Here is a 24,193-nt window from a genome sequence, read left to right as displayed (position 1 = left end):
GGCAGCAGGGCACCAAGTAGGATCGCAACCCTGGACTTCAGGAGAGCAAACTTTGGCCTCTTCAGGGACCTACTTGGAGGAATCCCATGGGTTATGGCCCTAGAAGGAAGGGGGGTTCAAGAGAGCTGATTAATATTCAAACATCACTTCCTCCAAGCTCATCCCTATGAGTAGGAAGTCAAGTAAAGGGGGCAGAAGACCTGCATGGATGAGCAAGGAGCTCCTGGCAAAACTCAACCAGAAGAAGGAAGTATACAGGAAGTGGAAAGGGGGACAGGCCACTTGGGAGGAATATGGGAACGTTGTCAGAGTATGCAGGGATGCGACGAGGAAGGCTAAGGCCCATTTGGAATTAAATGTAGCAAGAGATGTCAAGGACAGCAAGAAGGGCTTCTTCAAATACAATCACGAGTGCTGAGGGAGCTGGTGGACATTATTGCTAAGCCACTCTCCATCATCTTTGAAAGGTCATGGAGAACAGGAGAGGTGCCTGAGGACTGGAAAAAAGCCAATGTCACCCCAGTCTTCAAAAAGGGCAAGAAGGAGGACCCAGGGAACTACAGGCCAGTCAGCCTCACCTGCATCCCTGGAAAGGTGATGGAGCAGCTCATCCTGGAAGCCATCTCCACGCATGTGGAGGAAAAGAAGGTGATCAGGAGTAGTCAGCATGGCTTCACCAAGGGGAAATCATGCCTAACCAATCTGATAGCCTTCTATGCTGGAATGACTGGCTGGGTAGATGAGGGGAGAGCAGTGGATGTTGTCTACCTAGACTTCAGCAAGGCTTTTGACACTGTCTCCCATAGCATCCTCATAGACAAGCTCAGGAAGTGTGGGTTAGATGAGTGGACAGTGAGGTGGATTGAGAACTGGCTGAATGGCAGAGCTCAGAGAGTTGTGATCAGTGGCACAGAGTCTAGTTGGAGGCCTGTAGCTAGCGGTGTCCCCCAGGGGTCAGTACTGGGTCCAGTCTTGTTCAACTTCTTCATCAATGACCTGGGTGAAGGGACAGAGTGCACCCTCAGCAAGTTTGCTGATGAGACAAAACTGGGAGGAGTGGCTGATACACCAGAGGGCTGTGCTGCCATTCAGAGAGACCTGGAGAGGTGGGCAGAGGCTGGAGAGGTGGGCGGAGAGGAACCTCCTGAAGTTCAACAAAGGCAAGTGCAGGGTCCTGCACCTGGGGAGGAATAACCCCATGCACCAGGACAGGTTGGGGGTTGACCTGCTGGAAAGCAGCTCTGCGGAGAAGGCCCTGGGAGTGCTGGTGGACACCGATTTAAGCATGAGGCAGCAATGTGCCCTTGTGGCCAAGAAGGCCAATGGTATCCTGGGGTGCATCAGGAAGAGTGTTGCCAGCAGGTCGAGGCAGGTGATTCTCCCCCTCTACTCAGCCCTGGTGAGGCCACATCTGGAGTACTGCGTCCAGTTCTGGGCTCCCCAGTACAAGAGGGATGTGGCACTACTGGAGCAAGTCCAGCAAAGGGCCACAAAGATGATGAGGGCACTGGAGCATCTCTCTTATGAGGAAAGGCTGAGAGAGCTTGGCCTGTTTAGGCTGGAGAAGAGAAGGCTGAGAGGAGATCTTATCAATGTGTACAAGTATCTGAAGGGAGGGTGTTGAGAGGATGGGGCCAGACTCTTTTCAGTGGTGCCGAGCGACAGGACGCGAGGCAACGGGCACAAACTGAAACACAGACGCTTCCATCTGAACATGAGGAAAAACTTCTTGACTGTGAGGGTGACAGAGCACTGGAACAGGTTGCCCAGTGAGGTTGTGGAGTCTCCTTCTCTGGAGATATTCAAAACATGCCTGGATGCAATCCTGTGCAATGTGCTCTATGTGACCCTGCTTGAGCAGGGGTGTTGGACTAGATGATCTCCAGAGGTCCCTTCCAACCTCAGCGATTCTGTGATTCTGTGAAATAATGTTCCTAGTCTGTGAAGAAAGAAAAGTTTGATTACACGTTTTGGAATAGATGATTAATTAAAAAATGCTGTTCTCAAAATTGTTGTAGTTCTCTGGAAAGTCTTAGGCTAGTGTTACTGTTCATTTATACCAGAAACCCGTTTCTATCACCAAAATAAGGGGTGGGATTGAGAAATAGTGTATTTAGTAATATTTTTAGTGTTGTTATCAGTTACTATTCAAAGATTCTTAGTGCTAAATATGTGTGTACTTTTGAGGTTTGTAAAAGACTCCTAACTAAAAGTAGCTTTGGAAATGTAGCCTTTTTTTTTTTTCTTCTCTGCCTCTCTCTCTGCCTCTCTCTGCCTCTCTCTCTGCCAGAAGTAACATCTTTTCAGAAAGACAGCATCTTTCAGCAGTAACTCTTAGCTCACTAATACTGTGGTTGAAAAGAAAAACTCCCCAGTCTCTGAGTTTAAATGTCCTATGTGCAAGTCGCTCAGGACTTACCTGTGCTTTCTATTCTGATCTACCGCTTGCTTGCAATGCACATTAAGTTTGGCAGTTTCATTCTGATTCTTTTTTTTTGCCTACAGCAAACAAAATGTGTAAACAAATCAAGGATTTATTTTTGGCAAGACGGTAGACTTTTAGCTTTGTGTTTGAAAAGAGGTGTACACACATGTATGAAGGTATATTACACATACACAAATAGCAAACAATCCTCCCTAGCTGGTTCAGCATCACTTACCTTGAATACCTGTGACATCTGCTAAGAACTGGAGATCAGAGGAGTCCTCCACAATTAGTCATAAAAATACCACTGAGACTTCTGGGACTTCCTTGGGGGCTGTTTCTCTTTGGTTCCATTTAAATATGATGTGAGGCATAGTTTATACAGTAATAATGCTGTTGTAGTCATGAAATGTCTGTATTAAAATTTGTGGAGTAAGGCAATCTTTGGTAATGATAACGAGATTATTTTTACCTGACTTAAGACTACCACGTATAATATGTTATAGCAAGGACAGTGGATTCAACAAGAGGTTGTTCTTCTTTTCTTTCTTCTGCCCTACACCCTTTAAAGGGGTTTCTGTATCAAAAATGACATCTGTTTCATGTATTAATAGGTTCTTAGAAATTTTCTTGTAGTGGTTTGTTACGTTGTCTTTTTGAAAATCCTTGTATTTAATACACATTTTTATATTTAATCTCCTTTTTTCTAAGGAGGTTTTTGTCCTTACTGTCTCATGTTTCTGCTGGAATTGATCAGTTATAATTATTCTCATTTATAACTTCATTTTTCTTATTTTATAGTTATGCTTGCTTGCCTTTTCCAAAAAAAAAAAAAAAAAAAAAAAAAGCAACCTCTTTATATGGATTTTAGCTTGCCTTTCCAAAATAGTTTTAATTTCTATTGCGCTCCTCTGAACTTGTTCAGGCTGTCTTTTTAAAACACATTGCTGAATATAGAATGCACTTCCCCCAGCTGATACCCAACCATTTTTGAGAAGGGAATAATATCTCTTGCTGTTTGGGGGAGAAAATCTGCTTTTCATACTATGGTCCCTGAAGCAACTTCTGGCAGAGCCTGTGGGGCCTGTTCACATGGTATTGGCTTTCTAGGTTTCTAGCTGCTCGTCACATTGTATGGATAAAATACCTATTTGTCTTTGTAAAGCTATTTTTTCTCCAACATAGTTGTTGTGATTGTTACTTCAATGCTATGTTTCTTTGAATGCATAGGTTTAGGTTACTCCTACTCAGTAGTTTTAAAGGCTCTTATATTAGATGTATCTTAGGTGCATATTTTAAGACTAAATTTATTCTAAAATGCATTAGATTGGAGTTTTTCAAGCATATATACAAAAAGAAGAGGTAGGAAAGTAATTTCAGATATTCTTACAGATAATTCTGCTAGCTGGATCAAGCATGAGTTAAAGTATATTCAGAAAAAAATTGTGATATGAAGTAACTCAGGTTATGTGCAGGGCTTAATGAAACTAGGAGTGCGTCTATAATTGTTAACGTTGAAAATCTATTACTAACATTTATTTTAGTTAAATAGAATGTAGTTATAAAGTAGTTGCATGAATGTAATTATTTATATTCTTCCCTGCATCAGAGCTCTCTTAAAATCAAGAGAAAGACTCCTATAACTTAAAGGCCTTCTAAATAAAGAAAAAGAAAACATTGGGAACTCCCAAGCTGTTGCTAGAATTTCAAATCTAGGTTAAATTTTGCAGTATTTATATAGTTGTCTAGTTTGTGTTTTGGATGCCATTTAATAGTTGGCAGTGCAAGTGTGTTGGCATTCTGAGTTGTTTGTGCATTGCTTTCTGCTTCAGCAGCGATTCTATCTGTATAGTTTCCATTGATGTAATTTGTGTGTACCTACGTTATATTTTTGAGTGGTATTTTGAAGCTGTGAATGTTAACCTAATGCATGAATATTTGACTAGTTAAGGATAACATTGATTGATAAAATACCCAACTGTATTATTTCCAGAAAAGAACACCTTTGCAGTCCCTGAAAAGATATTTAGTTCTTATACCGCATGTGGATAGTGGACCATATTTTTCTTTTATTTAATCAGATCTGTCCACTTACACTTTGACAGTGGTGATTTAATCTAAAGTCATCAATAAGAACTTGGAAATAAACTTGTTAAATGCTGGAAGATGTGTGTCTGAACTGCGGTTTTCCATGGGTAATGATTTTCAGCAGTGGACATAAGCTGAACGTGTCCACCTATGACTTATTCTAATATTTTAATTCAGACATTTCCTCCAAACTTTTTCCATTCTTCTATTTCTGAGCATATGCTTTCACAGTAATAACAGTTTTCCTCAGCCTGTAGTCTACTTAAACTGAAGTCAGTTCAAATTTTCCAACCATTTTATCTTTTTTTTTTTTTTTTTTTTTATAAAGACACCGAGGGTTTTTTTGGATCATCTTTCATTCATGTATCAGGAGGAATTTTTTCAGTACATATATTTAGCATACCTTTCTTGAACACCCATGTATAGCTTGAGTTACTTTCATTAGCTGAATAATCTTACATTTTTACAAAAGGAACAGCAGTTTAACTAAAAATATATCAAAATGCCACACAAGTCAGGGCTACAACTCAAAAATGCTGATCAGTATTTAAAATCTAAATCAGCCCCTCCATGAAAGCTAGGGAAGGACCTCTGTGGTAGCAGAAAATTTTCCAGAAATTCACCACAATCTTTTTCTAAGTTGCAGTTTGTGCTGATGTTGCCAGACAACTAAGAAGAGATGGGAAAAGCAGGAGACCTTTTTGGATTTAATCACAGTGCTGATTTGGAAAAGCAACTTAAAATATAAAAATATTTTCCAGTGTTAACTCGGGAACATAAAACTACAGAGTACATTGTAGTTTTTATATTCTGTTAAATTATATAAATGGATCAGATATTATGTTCATTACTAATGAAGGAAATTCTTTTTTGGAATCTGGTGATATGTCAGGAATCCTGCTACTCAGACTTTTTTTTTAATATCCAAATGACTGGATTATCTACTGTTTTCAGTACCATTTCTTGAGGCAATGGGGACTTGATTGCTATACTTAGCAGCAGCAGACAACTTTTAAAGTATCTCTTCCTATTTTCCTTTCTTGAAAAGCTTTTTTACGTTCTTATCTTGAAAATATCTTTGACAATATTGCTGGGCAGTGCTTTATCTTTTCCTTTGATTTTTTTGAGTTCCATCCTAAAAATACACAATTTTGTCATTTATCTTGGTCAATACGAAAGAGTTCTTTAAGGGAGATTTTGCAGTTTTAGCCCTTGTATCATCTGTGCAATCGTGTTCTGAAGAAGAACTTGTCCTTCAAGAATTTGTAAATTAGGAAGATTTCAGGTAATCTCTGGAGATAAGTACCTGAGTGGAAGACAGACTGTTCAGCCTAGATGGGGAGGTGATGAGGTTAGGGAGAGCACGTAGGTGAGCTAGGAAGCAGTTATATCTGAAGTCACTCACCTGCCTTCTAACTGATGTTACAAATACAACGAGTCATTTTGTTTTTAGACTCCTAGTTGATCAGGAAATCAAGAGACCTTTCTTATAAGACTGGCCAATGAAACAGTCCCATTTTCCTGCCGTGGAGAGTGTTATATTACTTCATACTGCTAGGCTTTAAGGCTTGGCCGCTGTAACAGATTCTACTTGAATCTATCCTTTAAAACTAACACCATAGCTTCTGTTTTACACAGTTTTTATTGACATTTTATGAGTAAACTGGATATAACGGTTCAGGGTTTTTGTTTTTTAAATCAGGATTTCTGCTATTTTCTAGCACCAGTTGAAAGATGGATGATGATGACTTTGGAGGATTTGAGGTATGTTATTTTGGTGAAATATCTTGAAATTTAACTATTCTTCAAGAAAATGGTCTTGAGTATTCTCAAGAAATGTATTACACCCGTGCTTCTGTTAATTTTAACCTCATAAAAATTTTGTCACGCTATGAACTGAACAGTTGTATACTTCGGCAATTGGGACTAATATCTCTTCTTAGGTAAAATAGAAATGGAGAGTAAGTATCTTAAAGTCCTTCTTTAAGTGCCTAAGTGTTACATTTTCTAGTATCATAAATCTGTATTTTTTTTAATAGATTTTAATACCTACACATAGCTGACATTTGTCAAGTAATAAACATGCTATACACATCTTTCACATCTCTGTTTATCAAATATCCAGTCTATTATACTTCAGAACTTCTGTTGTTTCATTGCTCTGAGACCCAGTTGCACAGCTGATTGTGAGAGAGCTTAATACTCCCATTCTACCTGGGGCTTTTCTTGTTTGTGCTTTGTAGATGGATACAGTTTATACTTGTCTTCTGTCTGTACTGTTCTGACAAATAATATTAAGATGTGTATGCTAAATATAGTTAGATAAAATATGTTTATAAATAATAATAAATATAACAATTATAATATTTAATAAAATATACTTAAAATAAAATATAATAAAATAATATAATAAATAATGTTTATAAATAATATAATATAAATAAAATTGCCCTTCCACTTTATGCTAGTAAAATATACTTGAAGGCTTTTGTAAATAAATATTTTAAAATGTTTGTTATAAGGATAGGTAACATTTTATAAAAAGTGCTACAAAATCATTTTTCTGTGTTTCTAGGCAGCAGAGTCCTATGAGTGTGGAAATGGTGAAATGCAGACTACATCTCCTGCTATTCCTTGGGCAGCATTTCCTACAGGTATTGATATGATCACTATTAACATTCTTTTTCATGTGTTGCTGTCCTTCTATATTCATTGTAAATACTAGTCCCCAGAAGGGTGTATATACCCCATAAAATAGCGGCTGCTATGTGGGCAGCAGTGACAACCTGGCATAAGAATGTCCTGAGTAATTATTTTGGGAAGCTGCACTTCTTAAAGTTACACTTTCATGAGGATTATAAGTCGGAAAGAGAAGAACAATTTATCCAATTCAAAGGCTGATTGGCATCTCATGAGAAGAAGAAAAGGAACTTCTTCAGTCAAAGATTATTCCTACTCTTGAGTATAGAAGGTCTGTTGCAAATGATGAGCTTTCCAAAGGAAGGATAGCTAGAATATGTTATGATCAAATCTACTGTTCTTTTGTAAAACCTAGCTATGTTTAAAAGAAAAACACTATTTGTAACTAAGTACAGATGAATTATCACAGGATGTTCTTGATGAATGTTTATTCTTAATCTACCATGCAGACTGTATTTTGAAATGTCTGATGTGCTAGAAATTTCTTTTTCCTTCTTTCTAAACATTGATGTGTAAAGTTAAGCATTACTAGAACTTGAAGTTCCACTATGCACAATTCTGAGGGAAAGGAAAAGGAAATGTATAAGAGACTTGTATACACTTTTCAAAATCTCTTCTAGAAATTACACTGTAAAGTCTAAAGATGCTCTGAATTTAGAAATGAATGCTGTCACTCTCTTTGGAAAACACAATGAATCTTTTCTTTGCAATGGCACAGTCTAATACTTTCTGTCTAATCTAGTAGTTACAAGTCGCAAATATTTGTTTTTCTGCCTTCAGACTTGTATAATTTTGTGAAACAAATATTTTAAAACTCAGTTTTTACTAGTGATATCCTCAGAATAAAAGACAAAAAGGAAGTGAATGAAATTGCTTAATGTTTGCTTACATTTAAAGTTTTCTCAATTAAAAAAAAAAGTGCACATATGGAGACCTAGCAGTTATTAGCTTTGTAAATTTTTATTGTTAAGTTCAGTATAATTTAATAGCTGCTTTGCACTTGCTGTGTACTCAGAATATCAGTATGATGGGGAGTTAAAGTAGATTGCTTGCATGATGTAAACTTATTTCTGAACTTGCTCATAGACAAGATCTTAGAGATTGGGAATGTAAGCAGTGTTTGAAAGCAATAGTACTGTAGGGGTGGGAAAAGGCAAATAAATTCAATGTGTCATTCATAAATCTATAATTTTATATATATATATATATATACACACACGTTTATATATATACACACACACATAAGTGTTTATTTAATATAGGTAGATTGTAAAGAGCTGTGAATAAAAATTCTGGTTATGTATACAACCTGCATATGCCAGTTTAGCAATTTGGATGCAAGCTAGTCTATATGCTAAAGATACTTGCTAATGCAATGTAAAGAAATTTATACCTTTGAATGTTACCGTTAACTCCTGCATTTGAGAACTCTGTTACAAGCAAGTCTCCCTTTGTAAAGCAACATATATTATATAGAGTTGTATATTTGCATGTTTACATAATGTATATAATGTATATTATGTTGCCAAGTCTCTGGAACACCAGCTAAATAATAAATATTGCTCATGTCAAAAAACCCTCTCGTACCTCCTCCTGTCTTCCCACACTTCCCCAGCTTACCATACAGTAGTCTTCTCTTACGTTATCAGTAGGACAGTAGACTAAGCAGCTCTCACTGTTTCACATTTAATTTGGTTGTTGAAATTTAGTCTCAATTTCACAGCTTTCACAGGAAAAAACATCACTTTAGCAGCATTAGGAAAAAAACATTTTATTCTTCTGTCAGGAACTGAAAATTTCTACCTATTATTGTATTATAGTACTGAATAAATTAAACTAATATAGTTGTAAAAATCGCACAGAAATTTGACATAGTTGTGTCAATATGAGCTCTCCATAAATTCTCTTCTAATTTTTAAAAATTATTTCCAGCACTACTGGTTTTCACCCATTTTAATTTGTTTTATTGAAATAAAACATTGAAAAAACAAAAAAAACGAGCAAGGAAAGCATATTTTCAGAAATACCTTTATATTAATCATGTCATTTTGACTGCTATCCAAGACAACTCCTTAGATTCATTAGCATATTTGAATGTATTTAATTTTACCAAATTAAATCTAATGCATCTCTGTGAGATATATATCTCAAAATATGTGATATAAACCAGATGGCATACACTTTCATATTAAGGTATGTAGCATTTAAATGTTTTGTATGATTTGTAAGTAACACTGAATTTTGGGGGGATAGGTTATAGTAAGTTATTTTAAGTGTTCTAATCTTAAAAGAAAAACCCTTGCATTTTGATAACATTACTAGTTTAAACTCTTTTTTCCATGCCTTTTTCATGCATGGGAATGTTGCTTTGAATAAAGTAACTTACTGTAACAGGCAATATTTTAACGGGACTGATCAAAATGCTTGTTAGGCATTGACTTGTGAGTTAATACTTTTAATGAGAGAAATCACTGATTTGTGTGCTCATTGCTTTTTGTACAAAATTGTCCTTTCCCTACCTTATAACCTTACCAGTCATAAGCTTTGTTGAAAAATGCTTGAAATTCAAATGCATTGTGGTATTGTCAAGATGATTTTGATAATTTTGGTGTGTGATCCTATTTTGCAAACCCAAGAATCACTGAACTTTATGGAAAAGGAGTACATGTTACAGCTCTCATCAATTTCCTATGTATCTGCCATTCACATGATATACAAAAAGAGATAAAACAAAACATTGAAACCAGTTTTAGTATCTCTTAGTGTGCAAGTTTAGCACATTGGATTAACAAGTCTAGAAGAAATCAGAACTGATTTCTAATGCCCCAATGTTGATTACAGTGAGTAATTTTGCACTTGAAATTTCACTTGGGCTTCTTACTGGCTTTTTGTACATGAATTTCACTTTTTCGATAGATTTGCAGTATGATAAAATATGTTTATTGGTATGTGCAAATAGTCTTTTCTGTAAAGTTTTTTAGATCTCCAAATGTTTGTTAATTGTGGATGCTGGTTCAGAAAAGGTGAAAAATAAGAATTCATACAAGAGAAATGGTATAACATTCTTCCTCCCACCAGGGCAATTGAGAGAGAGAGAGAATATTCACCTCTTTCTGTGGTGGGGTTCTAGCAGTGTGGCCAAATAGGGTGATAATATTTTTACTCTAAAGTGAGAACAGACTTTCTCTTTCATCTCTCATGATTGCAACTTTCAATCAAGTACCCATCATACTGGATGCTGTATAAACATAAAGATAGCAAATGGGGCTGCTCCAAAGAGCTTAGCTCTGTGGAAAGTATGCAACACAAATATGAAGGAATGAGTAAGAAATGAAAGAAAAAAACAGTTTGCATTTGTGCAGTCTTAGATATCTAGCTATACTTAGATATCTTTGATACTACTGTTAGCAATGTTTGCAAAACAGCCTGCTGTACCAAGTGTGTTCCTTCAGACTGTTTTAACTGAAGTACATGCAAGTAGTACTTCTAGTTTGGTGTCATGGTACATGTGATAGATTCCCTTTTTCCTTTCTAGCCCTAATATGGGGAAGTACTAAAAAGAATCTCTATGGTATGCCCACTGTCTGGGCTGTGGAGGAATGTGAGGTGACTACTCAAAATGTCAGTATTTTCTTACCATGGATTCAGTAAATGTATTTGTAAGGGTGAGAAAGAGGGACACCTCTAAAAACAATTCAGATTGAAATTAAGTTGTTGTTCTCTGGAAAGATGAGACTTCTGCATAAGAATGGAGTTTTAAATCTTATGTTTAAGCAGTTTATACAGTTCAGAATTGAAAGCACTTGGAACTCTAAAATAAGTTAGAGATTATGGAATATGCTACTGCCTTATACCTATTCCCTCTGATTCTCAGTGGAGCTTCAAAGGGGCTGACTGAATTAAGTGTTATGACTGGCTAGAGACCTCATGATTTTTTTTTTCTTGGTTTGTTGTTGTAAGACACTTTACAGAGGATTTTTGCCCTTTGATTTCATAAACAAACAGTTTTTTGAGTAGAAGAAATGCAACAGTTATGCAGTTCTAAAATAATTTCGTTTATTAATATTAAGCATTAATATATAATCTGAGCTCTTTAACACTGTGGTGGAATCTAACTGCTAATGTGTTTCTGTTGACTTTAAAGATGTTGCTGGAGACACTTTTGTTTAAGAAAGTAACTCTCCAGTATTTTAAAGGATCTAGGATGTTCCTTTCAACTGAGAAGCAAGATACTTCAATGAAAGAAATAATTATTCTTAAATTAGTTTTGCTGTGTTTCTTCTTTAGAAACTTAGTAATAGAAATTTGTTTCTATGCAACTTAATAAAAACCAAATAGTTGTAGGGTTTTTTGTGGTTGTGGTTTACTGAAGTGCTAGAAATGACCACTTCATGCTTTCTTTGTATGTTTTTTTTCCCCCTGAAGATAAGTGCAAACTGATAGTTTTTCTTGCACTTCTGTAGATACCAAGTTGCGTACTTTTATGCCTGTAAGGAGAATCTTGAAATTTAGCACTGTGTGTGCATGTCAACCAATTTTGGTGTCATCTCTGCTTTTCTAAGGTTACGATTAATATGTCTGTCATTGACAGTGAATGGCAGCAACAGAATCTGGGTCTCTGAATAGTATGTCAGTGTTTTGTTTTGGCAGCATCTCTCTATCTCTTTTGTAGTTCTGGACTTCAGAAGGAGCCCATATATGGGAGCAGATGGCGGGGTGGGGGGGGGGAAGCCTTGTGCGTCTATGCTCACTAGAGAGGAGCTGTTTTACTGAGATGGACCCTCTTGAGTTTGGTCCGCTGTAGCTCGTGTAAACTGACATAAAAGCTTTTTTTTTTTTTTTTTTTGAGAGAGAGGGAGGAGGGGAGGGAGGTAGGGCAAATGATGCTTTTTCAGTGAATTCCAAACTCTGTGGATTCAGAACAGTTACGTTTGCAAGAGTTAGCTGAGATGCGATGGTGTTACAATGCAGATGAGGTGGCAGTATTTATTTATTTTTTAGCTTGGTTTCCTGAGGAAATTAAGCTTATGCTGTTGCTTTCAGACCCTATTGCTCCATTATAGATTTTGAGTATGTTGGCTAGTTTCAGCTAAACTTGAAAGTTGTTTAGTCTCCGGTAATTACATTTCTTCAGGGTGTGTGTATGCGTGGGATTTTTTTGTTTCGTTTTTTTCCCCCCTAGTCAGCAACTGAGTAATGATAGCCATAGTGCTTCACCAAATAAAAGGAAGGTTGGATCCAGCCACTGTACATTCTGTTTTATAAAAGATACCTGGTCATTAAGCATGTTTGCAAGTTTAGAGGAGCTATAAGCTGAATGTTGTAGCTACAACCTAATGCCATGGAAGACGAAGGAACTACAAGAACTAGAGGACAGGAACACAATTGTATGGAAACCAGCACTAAAGTGTAAATACCTTAATATCAGTGTTTTATGTGAGCTAGATGACCTTCACTTGTTTAATGTAAATCTGGTCAGTTCAGTTCATGAACAGGAAAGCTCTTCAGCTGACCCGAGTAGCTTTTTTGTGTTTATCATTTGTACCGAATGAGTTTCCATTGTCTGTAATGGTCACTTAGACACCTAAGTTTGTGTCTTAATGTGGAGCCCTATCACAATTCCCAGTTTCATTGATCTAGCTGTTTACAGAGTACAACTTTTTTTTTTTTTAAGCTTACTTTTATCATTTGGTTACATATATTAGAAAAATTATTTAGTGTTTTTTATATGTAGCCTCCTTTCTATATTTCCTGGCATTGTTTTATTTATTAATTTTGGGCTAAAATATTATTTTGGTACTTTCTGGAGCAAAGATGTGTCAGAGGAGCTCTTTTTAGTTATTTTGGGAATCTTTTCTATGCTTTCTTTGTGTCGTGTCAATATGCTTTACGTAAGAGGATTCAGAGGTAGCGTGTATAATTTTGACGCTGTTGGTTTACTTCTTGTATTAATTTAGCCACATTTTATGTTTGGTCTGATACTGAGCTCTCTGAACATCTGCTCAAATAACAGAGCATCCTCCAAGTTCCTGGAAAAGATTTTTCTCCTTGTTGTTTTAATAGTCTTTCATTCTGTGAGAATGCAGGTGGACTGTGTGAATGCAAAGCCTATTTTCCACGTTTCTGTTATGATTCAGTATTCTGATGGTCTCTTTGTTTGTGACATTGAAAGAGCAGATATTTTGAAGTTTAAGCAATATGAGGTGGGGTAATTTGCGCTAGTTTGTAGACATGTAGCGGACATCTGCTTAGTTTGAAAGGTGCTGTTTTCAACTGTTGTGTTGAAATGGTTATCAATTGTTTCTTTTCCTGATATGTTTTGGGTTCTGCTGAATGCTAACATCTTGACTTGGAGAAAAATGAAAAATAAAGTAGTAGAAAATTAAGATACCTCTCAGGAGGTCTGAGGGAATGGTTTCCGTCTCTTGTCATAATTGAGCGAGGTTCAATGATTTTTGTTGATAAACATGGGTGCATACCATTAACTGTGGAATGGTCTTGCTTTTCATTTGCTGACATTGCTGTTATCTGGAATACTCTGCTTTGAAATTGAGTGGAATATCTTTTAAGATTTGAACATCTAGAATATACATACACATATGTGCTGCATGCTTATTAGATTACATACCACCTCCTTTCTCCCTTCTTTGCAGATGCTAACTGGTATAAAAGACAGTGAGATTAACTGAATATTTTGGCAATTTTCTGTAAACCAGTTGCCTCAGTTCAGGTATTGTGTGTGTTTGAGGGTTGGGGAAGGTGTTAACAGACTGTTGTGTGATCTGTGAATTGTGAAGTACCTTGGAGTTTCATGGAACAAAATATTAAGATACAGTGTCCTCACTGATACATGCAAACAGGCATCATGAACATGGATAAATCAAACATATTTTGTAATTATGTGAGAAATTCCAGAATTTAGTGATGGTACATCTACATAAAAGACATTTGCTGTGGTACATTTGAGGTATTTTATTCCAGTCTCATAAATAAATAACTTCTTCTTAAGGTGAGGTATTTTTGCAATGATAGACATGCTACTCTTGTTAAGGAGCCAGTGAAAGCCACATAGAAGGAGTAGGATAGGAAAAGGAATCACATAAATGCGTTTTCTTCATTTCAACTAGCAAGCTGAATTCGAAGAGAAGTGCAGTAATGGAGACATACACGCATAATTCAGGTTGAGGATTTTCCCTGCAGTAGAATAGATTATAGAAAAGCGCGCTATCGCGTTTGGAAGAATAGCAGTACATTTTGGCCTGTACTGGTTGGTAGGAAAAAGAGAAATAGTTATTAAATAATTTGCAGGAGTGGATCTGGCACAATTTTAAATAATTACTCTAAACACTTGATTTAATCAAATGTTAGAGATTCTGTGACTGATATTGCCATATCTTTGGAATGTGTTAGCATTTTTTGTTTTCAAATCAATGATCCCTCTTAACATAAAGTCAAAAATACCTAATTAATTCTGAAGCATAGCTTTAAATAATACATCTTTCTTTCTTTCCAGCCAGAGAGAGAGATTGTATTGATGTGTATGCAATTGTAATTATTTTACTGAACTGTGAAATTCAATTAAGTTAAGCTTTTTTCTAGGAAAATGCCTAAATGTTAGTATCAAAAATATGGTTTCTATTATGTTCAATATCAAGATCTCAGATGCTGGAATAGCATATATAATTATTTATTTTCTAGAATAGTTTGCCTTTGGAAGAATAAAATGTGGGTAAGAGCTTTTTGCTGCAAATATTAAGAGTTAATTTTGAAAACACAGTAGAATGGTATTTCTTCTTGTCTATATTTTAGCACTGCTGCTGAGAACTGGTATGTGTGGAGAAGCAGTCAAGTGTTTCATGTTGACAAGAGGACATTTGTGCAAGCTGAAGTCAATAGAGAAGTTGCCATCAACTTCAGTGTTGGGTAGACCTTTACCAGTTGGTTCTAATTCTAGTTATACTTTTAGAAGCAATACAGTGATACATTTTTGCTCATTTTTGAAGTCTGTATTCACCCGCAGATGTGAAAATGCATCCTAATCCTGTGAAATCAGTGACCTACAAATATAATGACTTAAATGCGTTTTCGAAAGGGAGAAAATTGGTAAGCAAACCAGTAAAACTCCTACAGCGTTACGGAACGCTGTGCATGTCATCTGAGACTTTTATAATATTTGTTATAAGCATATTAGATGTAATGTTGATGCCTATTAAAGTATCTCTCAACTTACTCTTTAAGCAGTGTAAACCTTCCTAATAGCTGTTCATTTACATGGAGATTAATTGAGCTAAATACAATGTAAAAATACAGAAAATACTTTGTCTATTTTGAATCAAATGTGTTAGCTGTTACTGTTTGTTTAGCTGGGAAAGAAGTTGAAGACTTTTGAAAGGATTTTGTTTTTCTTTCATAAATTTCAATTGCTTTCCACTGGCAATGATAGGAAAAGCTTATTGAGTGTTTGGGATTTATTTAATTTAAATTATATTTGACATATTCCATTGTGTGCTAGTTTGCTGTGTATTGGAAAATGTGTATTCGTTGATGTCTATACATACAGTAATTTTCAGTTTATTTTTCCTGAAGTTGCTTATTCAGCATTATGCAGGCTGTAGGTCCCAATACTCTGACTCTGGCATTATGGGTGACAGAAATTGCTGCCTTTCAGGATAGAGTGCCTTGTCTCTTCAGCTGTGCCTGAACAGCCATCTGTGGGATTGGGATTTAAACAGTTCACTGAAACTGATACACAAAAACAGTCTTTCACTCTATCTGAAGGTTACTTTTAACTTTAAAGTGCTCAGTGATACAGTTTAAAGTGCCGTAAAATTTAAAGGGCCAGTGAACTGTGACAAGGGAAGCCTGTATGTTGAGCGACTGTGGTGCTAGTAGTTTGTTCTGTATGTCAGAGCCCTGCTGACGTATCATCTCTTAATTTCTGGGTATAAATAACATCCAATTAGTAAATATTACTCATTTATTTTTTCATTGGTATATTTCAGATCTCATGTCTTGCTTCTGAAGCTCAAAACTATGTGGCTCTTACAAAATATTTATTTATCAGTTCATGTATAAGCACTTGATTTTGTTTTCAGAATCTCTGATCCCCCCCAGTGACTTTCAAAAATTGTTTGAGCTTTGTTAGTAGGATAAAGATACAGAATTTTTCTTCTATGAGCAAGCCAAGACTGCAGTCTAAGTTACTATCTCTGCTTCTATTAACAAACTGTTTTGTCAGTTCTTATATACAAACCTATAACAGAATATTTTTAATATTTGAAAGTCAAGGTTTCAGAAGTGATCAGATATCTCTTTAAGTAAAATTCTGGCTATAATTCATATCTGCATCTTATTTCAGCCTTCTTGGATATGTGACTTTTGATATAGCCTGTAATTAAGTGCGTATGTGCTGCTTTTCTTCATAGTACTGCAGCTTTGATTAATGAACAGCACCATTTTTCTTTGGAAATCCATCAAGAGTTGTAGGACTCTTGCTTCACTTACTGAAGAAGTTAGAGGATTTATATTGAATGAGGGCAAGATACTGTGGAAGAATAGTTTGTTCTTAAAGATTGTATCAGAATGGCTGTTTCTATCGTAGCAGGTGGTTGTGCAGCTGAGTAGGAAAGGATCCTTAAAGGAGTGCTGTAGAGTCATTACCCATACTAGATGTGTTTCAAGAGTTTTACTTCAGACGAGCTCTAGCCTGGCCCCTTGGATTTGAATGTCCATGAGCTATTGGAGTACAGTCTTCTAGTTTAGTTTTATCAGAGGGGAATCTCATTCACAGTTCTGAAACTTCTCCATTATGATAACTAAGGTTATGCATAAGTGCATTTTGATCTGAACTAAAATAATAATGAAATTTCACGTAGTGTATACACAAGAGGAATGAATGAGGGCATAGAACTTGAATTACAGACATAGCAAATGTAATTCTAGGAATGTCTAACTTATGAATTGTTAATCTTGCTGAAAATGAAAGGAAGGTTTTATAATTAAGATGGCTGAAAAATGACTTGGAGAGTTGCCTTCTGTTCTTGTGGTCTTCTGCAAGATCATATGTTTAGTCAAATGATTTTAAATCACAGTGTTCAAGGTGGTCATCAGTTGTTGTTCCTCATTTCCTAGGCTTTATTTTGACAACTTAGAGTTTGTGTTTTTGTTTCTGTTTTTTTTTTCTTCTCCCTCAGAATGATAACCATTCATTACTATAACTGAAATCATTGACAGCTCAATTTGATTGTGGAAGGTTGCACATAAAACTATATTCTAAGAAAAACTAAGTCTTATGTCTAGTGTTGGATACCCCAAAATAAGTGAATACCTTTTGGCTTTAATCTCTGTGAGTCTGCATTCTCCATATGTAACCCAGTCTCACTTTATATGACTTTTAGTTATAAATTAATTGTGTATGAACTATGCCTATACTACAGTGATCATCACCAAAGGATGAACAATAACTCCCTGAGGATCTGTGTCAAGGTAGGTATTTTCTTGTGACTTAACACTTCTATTAAGAGAAATAGCTTGTCTGCTTAGTCAGAATTACCTGGTTATTTTAGTTATTTTGGTTGGTTTTCCAGGGATTGGTGAACTCAAACTGAAATTCAGTGTATTAAGGGATAGCATCTTTGTAAAAATGAGGCTTTATAGCTTATTTGGGGCACTTCATTAGTGAATTTACTTGACAAAGAGCATGTGTTAGAAGTCCTATCATATTTCTCTGCTTTGAACACTTTACAAGTGTAATAAATATTGGTCTTTTTAACTAAACAGCTCTTCCTCCCTGTCGCCATTTCTCTCATTTGTAATAACAGAGCGTGTAATGGCTATATGAAGCTGCCTTTTCTTTGTGAACAGGCATTTGGAAGGGGAGGGAAAAGACAAACAGGATACTTTGTCAGTGGGTTCTACAGGTAACTTCTGGTAGGTAAGAGAAGCCTAAAAAGTCCCATTTCAGATTCTGGAGAAGAGTTTACTGTTGAGGTGCTGTGGTGTCCCAGTCCTGTTTTGTTTTGCCCTGGTTATCTCAATTTGTTCCTGTTCTGTTTGCTAAAATACCGTCCTCCAGGCTTTTCATCCAAGCTTCCATTTTCTACTCAGCTGTTATTTTTTTTCCTTGTGTCCAAATCCATCTTTGCTGCTCTTAGCATCCTCATATTTTTGTCTCTGTCTTCTGGTTCATTTTGTTTCCTCTCTTTTTTAGATGAGGTTTTCATTCTCCTCCACATTACCCTGAATCCCAGAACTTGGATATAAAGGGAATGGGACACAAAGCAAGTGGATTCAAAGATTAGCATGTCCTTTTGAATGCTGTTAGGCCAATATATAAGCTTGTTTGCTCTGTGTTTGTGTACTTGTGCAGTCTATGAAACAGTAACATTGAAATGCTGAAGCTTGCTCAGGGATAGTGGAATCTTCAGCAATTTACCATATCTGTAATGGCAATGTGAGCTGCTTTTTTAAAAAAAAACATAATTGGATAGTCTTTTTGGTGGTATAGAAGTAATTATCTCTAGCAGAAAGGCTCTTGCTGTCAGAAATGTCAGGTTTCTACTGTTGAACATGTAGTCCCAAAAGCTTTTCAAATAAACTGTTTTGGTATGGTGTTTAGGTGTGGAAGAGCTCTCACTCCAATATTAATTGCATTTATGTTGTTTTATTAGCTATAGAGTTACTTCTTTTGTTATCTTTTGATCTCTGTTATAAAGTGAGAAGCTAACTGCTTTTATCATGTTTTTTGGTAAGCTGTTTTATATAAATGTCTTCTAAGACACAGTGAGGATTTTTTTAACCTTAAAATTTTCAGAAATTTAGGACCATACAAGTATGGGTTTACAGTTGTCTTAGACTGATTAAAGATTGTGCTGAAGCTGAAAGGCTGTGAGTGGGAGGACTGCTGCTTTTGATGGCAGTTGTCTTATGAAACCTTTGTAAGTTACAAAGTGAATTTAGTGCGACTACCCCCTGTACAACTTTGAATATCCTTAAGTTGATGGTATTCAGAGATATGTTAACTTTGTATAGACTTATTCTTTAGTGAGATTAGATTGTGAAAGGTGGATAACTTTACAGTAGCCTATTTATACTTGTTGATACGCTGGTTTTGCTAGATTTAGATTTTCGGATACAGAGTTGATTAATTTTTGAATGCTTTTGCATATCATGTTTTGTTCTTCTGTTTTTATTTCTTGCATTAGTATCTGAAGTTCATGCATCTCAAAATGTTTCTCCTGATGTTCTTCTGGAGCACTCCGTGCCTTCTTCCTGCCTTGTTTCTTCTGATTCATTCATTTTATCAAGTGATAACATGGCAACAGCTGTTCAAACAGCCAACAGTGTTTTAAACACAGCTGTTCTTAAAGAACAGGTAAAACCACAGTTCCTCTGTTTTATTATGAGAACTTGATGTATTAAATACTACAGCATTGTACCTTTTCTTACCAAATCTAGGTTACTTTGCCTTGTAAGAGCGAAAGCTGGGCCTTGAATGATTTCTGTGATTTCGACTTTGAAGTGCAGTACATTTTAATTTGTTAGGAGTGTGGAACATGTAAGCAAATAATGCATAAATCCTGTAATAACTGTAAGACACCATATTACTTTCATATGAACTGTAAGAGAGAGAAGTGTGTTAAAGGATGATTAATATGTTAAAGGCGTGCTGATACAGTAAGGCATGAAAGTAGGAGACAGCAGCAGGAAAGGTCTCTAAGAAAACTTATTGCTATTAAACCTGCAAAGGTTATAGTTGTAAAGGTCTCATACTTGTATGTTTTCTCAAGACATTTTAGAATTACAAAATCTTTAATTTTAATTAAATTAATTTTCTTTTTTACATTTTTTTCTTACTTTTCTTTTTTACTTTTCAAAGGTGGACTTCCATGACAGTCTAAGTCGGGTTTTGTTGGGTTTTGTTGGGTTTTGTTGGGTTTTGTTGGGTTTTGTTGGGTTTTGTTGGGTTTTGTTGGGTTTTGTTGGGTTTTGTTGGGTTTTGTTGGGTTTTGTTGGGTTTTGTTGGGTTTTGTTGGGTTTTGTTGGGTTTTGTTGGGTTTTGTTGGGTTTTGTTGGGTTTTGTTGGGTTTTGTTGGGTTTTGTTGGGTTTTGTTGGGTTTTGTTGGGTTTTGTTGGGTTTTGTTGGGTTTTGTTGGGTTTTGTTGGGTTTTGTTGGGTTTTGTTTTTCCTCCTGGTCTGCTGCAGTCCTAGTTGTGTATGCTCCATCTCTCCTTGCGGTTGCAATAGTTCTGGGAACTGATATTTGGGGTTTTTAAGGCGGGGGGAAGTAGAGGGTAGGAGAGTGGGGACTTATTTTTACCACATAAGCAGATGGGCAAGGGAGAGAAAGGAATTTCTAAATGGAGATCAGCAAAAAAATGCAAGACTGCTGTAGACAGAAGTTAAATTGATTTAGCCTCCCATGGAACTGAATGTTTATTGCCACTGACTGTTTATTTTTTGAGCAATTTTATTGACTGCAAAGTTCCTTGTTTCAGGATGCAGAATAGTATATACTTGAATTGGAAAATCCTCTTGTTTTTTTCTGACTCAGTCAATACTTTGGGCTGGATTGTGACCCTCATGTTTCCAGCACTTACTAGGTTATTATTGCTGAGTTATCTTTCTTCAACTAGTCCCATCAAGTCCTTGGGCTACTCAGTGAAAGTTGTAATTTGCAATTAAGTCAGATTTACATAATCTGACTTTTTAAAAGCTATATATTTCAGGATAAAGTTTATTTTATTTATTTTTTGCTAGAGCTATTTAGACATCTTGGGCAAAATACTTGCTTTGATTAAACTGAACAGCCTCTGCATGTTCACAGTTCCAAAAAGTGTGACTAGTACAACTCCAGTATTTTAATTTTAGTAGTGATTTAGGTACTCTTTTGTATTTTTTTTTTTCCCCAGCCAAGTGTTCTGGAGGAAGCCTATAAAAAGTGGAGAAATAAACCCAAATGCAAACAATGCTTAGGAATTCATAAGAATCAAAAAGGCTTTTTGCTTAGTTTTTATTTTATTTTTTTTATTTGTTTTGACTGATAACAGTCAGGGTCTTTTTCCATATTGAAAGTTCTTCCTCTCCTTCTCTGACAATATTTTGATAAGCAGATCTTTTTTTTTTTTTTTTTTTTTTTTTACTGTGAGGATGATCAACATCTGCTTGTCTTCAGCCACAGTAGATCCTGTCCTTTTTTGATTTCTGTTAACAGTGAAATGTGAATAACTGGTATCATTTCTGTTTGAGCTAGGCCAGCAACATTACATTTTTATCTGTGTTCTCTGGGAAGAGCACTTTAGATATTCCAGAATACTAAGGCTTAGGTATATTGCTTTTAAGTTGTTTAAGATGTCGTTCAGTTAGATAATCTTACTGAAAATAGGCAATATGCTTTTCTACTTCTGAATAATTGTATGTCCAAATTTTATTACAGGCTATGCTTCAGTCTTTCTCATATCTTGTTCTAGCCAGGTACTGACTGACCCATAGTTCCATAAACACAAAATTTTCACCAATTTTAATACAGAAAATAATGCAAACTAAAGAATACAACATTAGCAAACATTTCCAAGGGAGAGGGGGTGTTGAGATGAGCAAAAAGTCATTTAACATTGTTTTGTAATGGAGAACAGCCTTTGTACTTTTGGATAAAGCTAAATGAAAATAACTGAGGAAATATGGTGAACACAAAATATCCTTCGACCTGTTAGAGGAGAATGTTAGCCATATTCTTCAGTAACTGTATCTCCAGAGCCTCTTTTCAGACTCCATCATCGTTATTGACAGTGCCAGACTCAAGATAAGAGCGGTACTCAGAAGTAGAATTAGAACATATAGCTTCCCTTTGCTTCTCACGGAAGGGGAATTCAGAGCACAGGTTACTGCTTGCTTTTTGTCTGCTTTGTCTACTGGATCTTGTGTATGCATGTACACTCAAGAAGTCTCAGATAGCTGGGTGTTTTTGTTCGAATCCACAGATACTCATTTAGTAATCAAAAAGCCAATCCATTATGTGAGCATTTGCTGGGAATAAAAGGTGTAAGGGCGTGGATTAAATCAAATTAGTCAAATCTGTCTTGATAAACACATTGAGATGTTTGTTCTACCACTCTTTCAACTCTCAAATGCTGTTGATTTGCAGAAGACTTGTTGCAAAAAATGGCAGAAAAATTTAATTTACCATTTTTTTTCCTTTGAAGTTACTTCTCTGTTATATAAACAAACAAGTTGTTATTATTTTTTTTAAGAGCTTTGGCTTCTGAGAATTATAGAACAAAATATTTTAAATCTCTCATAATTTATCTTTATACTTTGCTGAAAGCATAGGCTTGATCGTTTATGTCCCATCCATTTTGGGTTGTGTATTCAAGAAGCCTCAGTTTCAGTTTTTGTACTTCTACAGTTCACTAGAACAGCATTAGCTAAATGTTGTAGACATGTCCCAATTACTTTTATTCTATTGATCTAGCTTAGGATCAGATGTTTATTTTAACAGAAAAATTTTGTATTCAGCTTTTAATTAGAATCACTTTCAATTACTTTCCCTTTCCAGGGTTTTGCAGTCTGTAATGGGTAAAAACATGAAGTGACTAATCCAAAGAGAGTTTAAGGTTATTTTCTTGTAAGTGTAGTGCTTTCAGATGAGTTATTCTGTTTCACTGCCATCTCCTTTCACCTTTTTGAGTATTTTGACCTCAGGAAGCAGTGGAAACTGAGGAATCTGTGTCATTCTGCCTCTTAAAGCCTTCTCCTAAAGTGTTCTTGAAAAGCAGTAAAGGACATTGGAAGGATGGATGTGAATGTATCAAGAATTACTAGCTACAGTTCCATTGTTAGAGATTGTTTTTGGCCATCACCATCCTACATGTAAGAACATGCATGGCCAGAGAACTGTGGTTACAAATAAGTAATCTTAGAGTTTACAGTTCTTAAATTCTGTAATTTCATCTGGAAATGAAATTTAACTTGCTTGGAATGTTATATTCCCTTTAACATTTTCTTTACCGTTTTGTTTCTCTTGTGAATTAGATTCAAGTAGATATTCCAGTTGCCTCTCTGAATCTAACTGAAGACAAGTCTTTAGTCACGTCAACCATTGCTTTGGATGATGCTGAGATACAGAGAACAAAAGAATCAAAGAATAACCTTCAAGAAACTGTTGCAAGTTTAGGAATTAAACTTGGCACTGCTGAAGAAGAAAAAGTTATTAAAAAGGTATGACTACTTTTCTAATAGAAAAATGTTTGATATTTACACCAAATTTAGATATAGTGGGATTTGGCAGTTGTATTCATGTGAGATTTGCAATGCTTTTTCATAGAAATTAGCCAAACTTCATAGACATTAGCTAAATTTAGCCAAAATAGAAAATTTTCATGTTAGGTGTCTGTTTCGGGCTGAATTTTTCTCATGTTTCATGAAAAATGATTTGGCCTACTCCTAACAGTGTGTGTGTGCGGGGGGGAGAATGAAGAGAGAGACAAAGTTTCTTTAGCATACAGCCAATGTGGTTAGAAGATGTAGTGGTTCCCCCATGTTTTGAAAGTGAGTGTGTGGTCACTGAAGTTGAAGGTGCCTTTGGCTGTCTTCGTGAACATAACATGTAATACATGCTTTTGGGGGGAGGGTCTGGTAACTAAATTCTTAATATTCCTTCTGTAATGAATATGGTAGAGTACAGCATCCGGCAGGACTTTGTCTGTAATTATGTGTCTGAATTGGTCGCTGAAGGCTCTGGAGAGTAAGGGAAAGAAAGCTTTATTTCTTCTATTCTTAATGGTATTCCTTGATAGCTATCAAGGTGTGGTAGAGAAGGAGGAATTGGCTTGTTAGAAATGAAAATGAGGATGAGGATGATTTGCTAGAGTCAAGGACAGGAAGGTCTGTAATGGATTGATTTTGGGATGAGCGAAGAGTATAGAGGAAAGCTGTAAGGCAAGCATGAGTACAGGCTGTAAGAGGAGATTGAGAGCTAGGCTC

At 35.9% G+C, this 24,193-nt stretch overlaps 1 protein-coding gene across 17 annotated transcripts in view; it reads left to right on the top strand.

Moving 5' to 3' along the window:
• The window catches only part of CCDC91 (coiled-coil domain containing 91), a 176,751-nt gene that overhangs the window by 20,986 nt on the left and 131,572 nt on the right, over nucleotides 1-24,193 (top strand). For 14 of the 17 annotated variants that reach the window (XR_010885611.1, XR_010885614.1, XR_010885615.1 and 11 more), the window contains 4 exons: nucleotides 6,235-6,277; nucleotides 7,089-7,167; nucleotides 19,417-19,586; nucleotides 23,243-23,428. Coding sequence is in view for 13 of the 17 variants with exons in the window: in XM_067304538.1 (XP_067160639.1) it covers nucleotides 6,248-6,277; nucleotides 7,089-7,167; nucleotides 19,417-19,586; nucleotides 23,243-23,428 (465 nt within the window). In the remaining 4 variants the exon portion in view is untranslated. The remainder of the gene's footprint in view (nucleotides 1-6,234; nucleotides 6,278-7,088; nucleotides 7,168-19,416; nucleotides 19,587-23,242; nucleotides 23,429-24,193) is intronic. The other 3 variants (XM_067304621.1, XM_067304611.1, XM_067304601.1) reach the window with 1 other exon arrangement.

Source organism: Apteryx mantelli, chromosome 1, assembly GCF_036417845.1.
Source record: "Apteryx mantelli isolate bAptMan1 chromosome 1, bAptMan1.hap1, whole genome shotgun sequence".
NCBI lineage: Eukaryota > Metazoa > Chordata > Aves > Apterygiformes > Apterygidae > Apteryx > Apteryx mantelli.
This window is presented reverse-complemented; position numbering and strand designations above follow the sequence as displayed.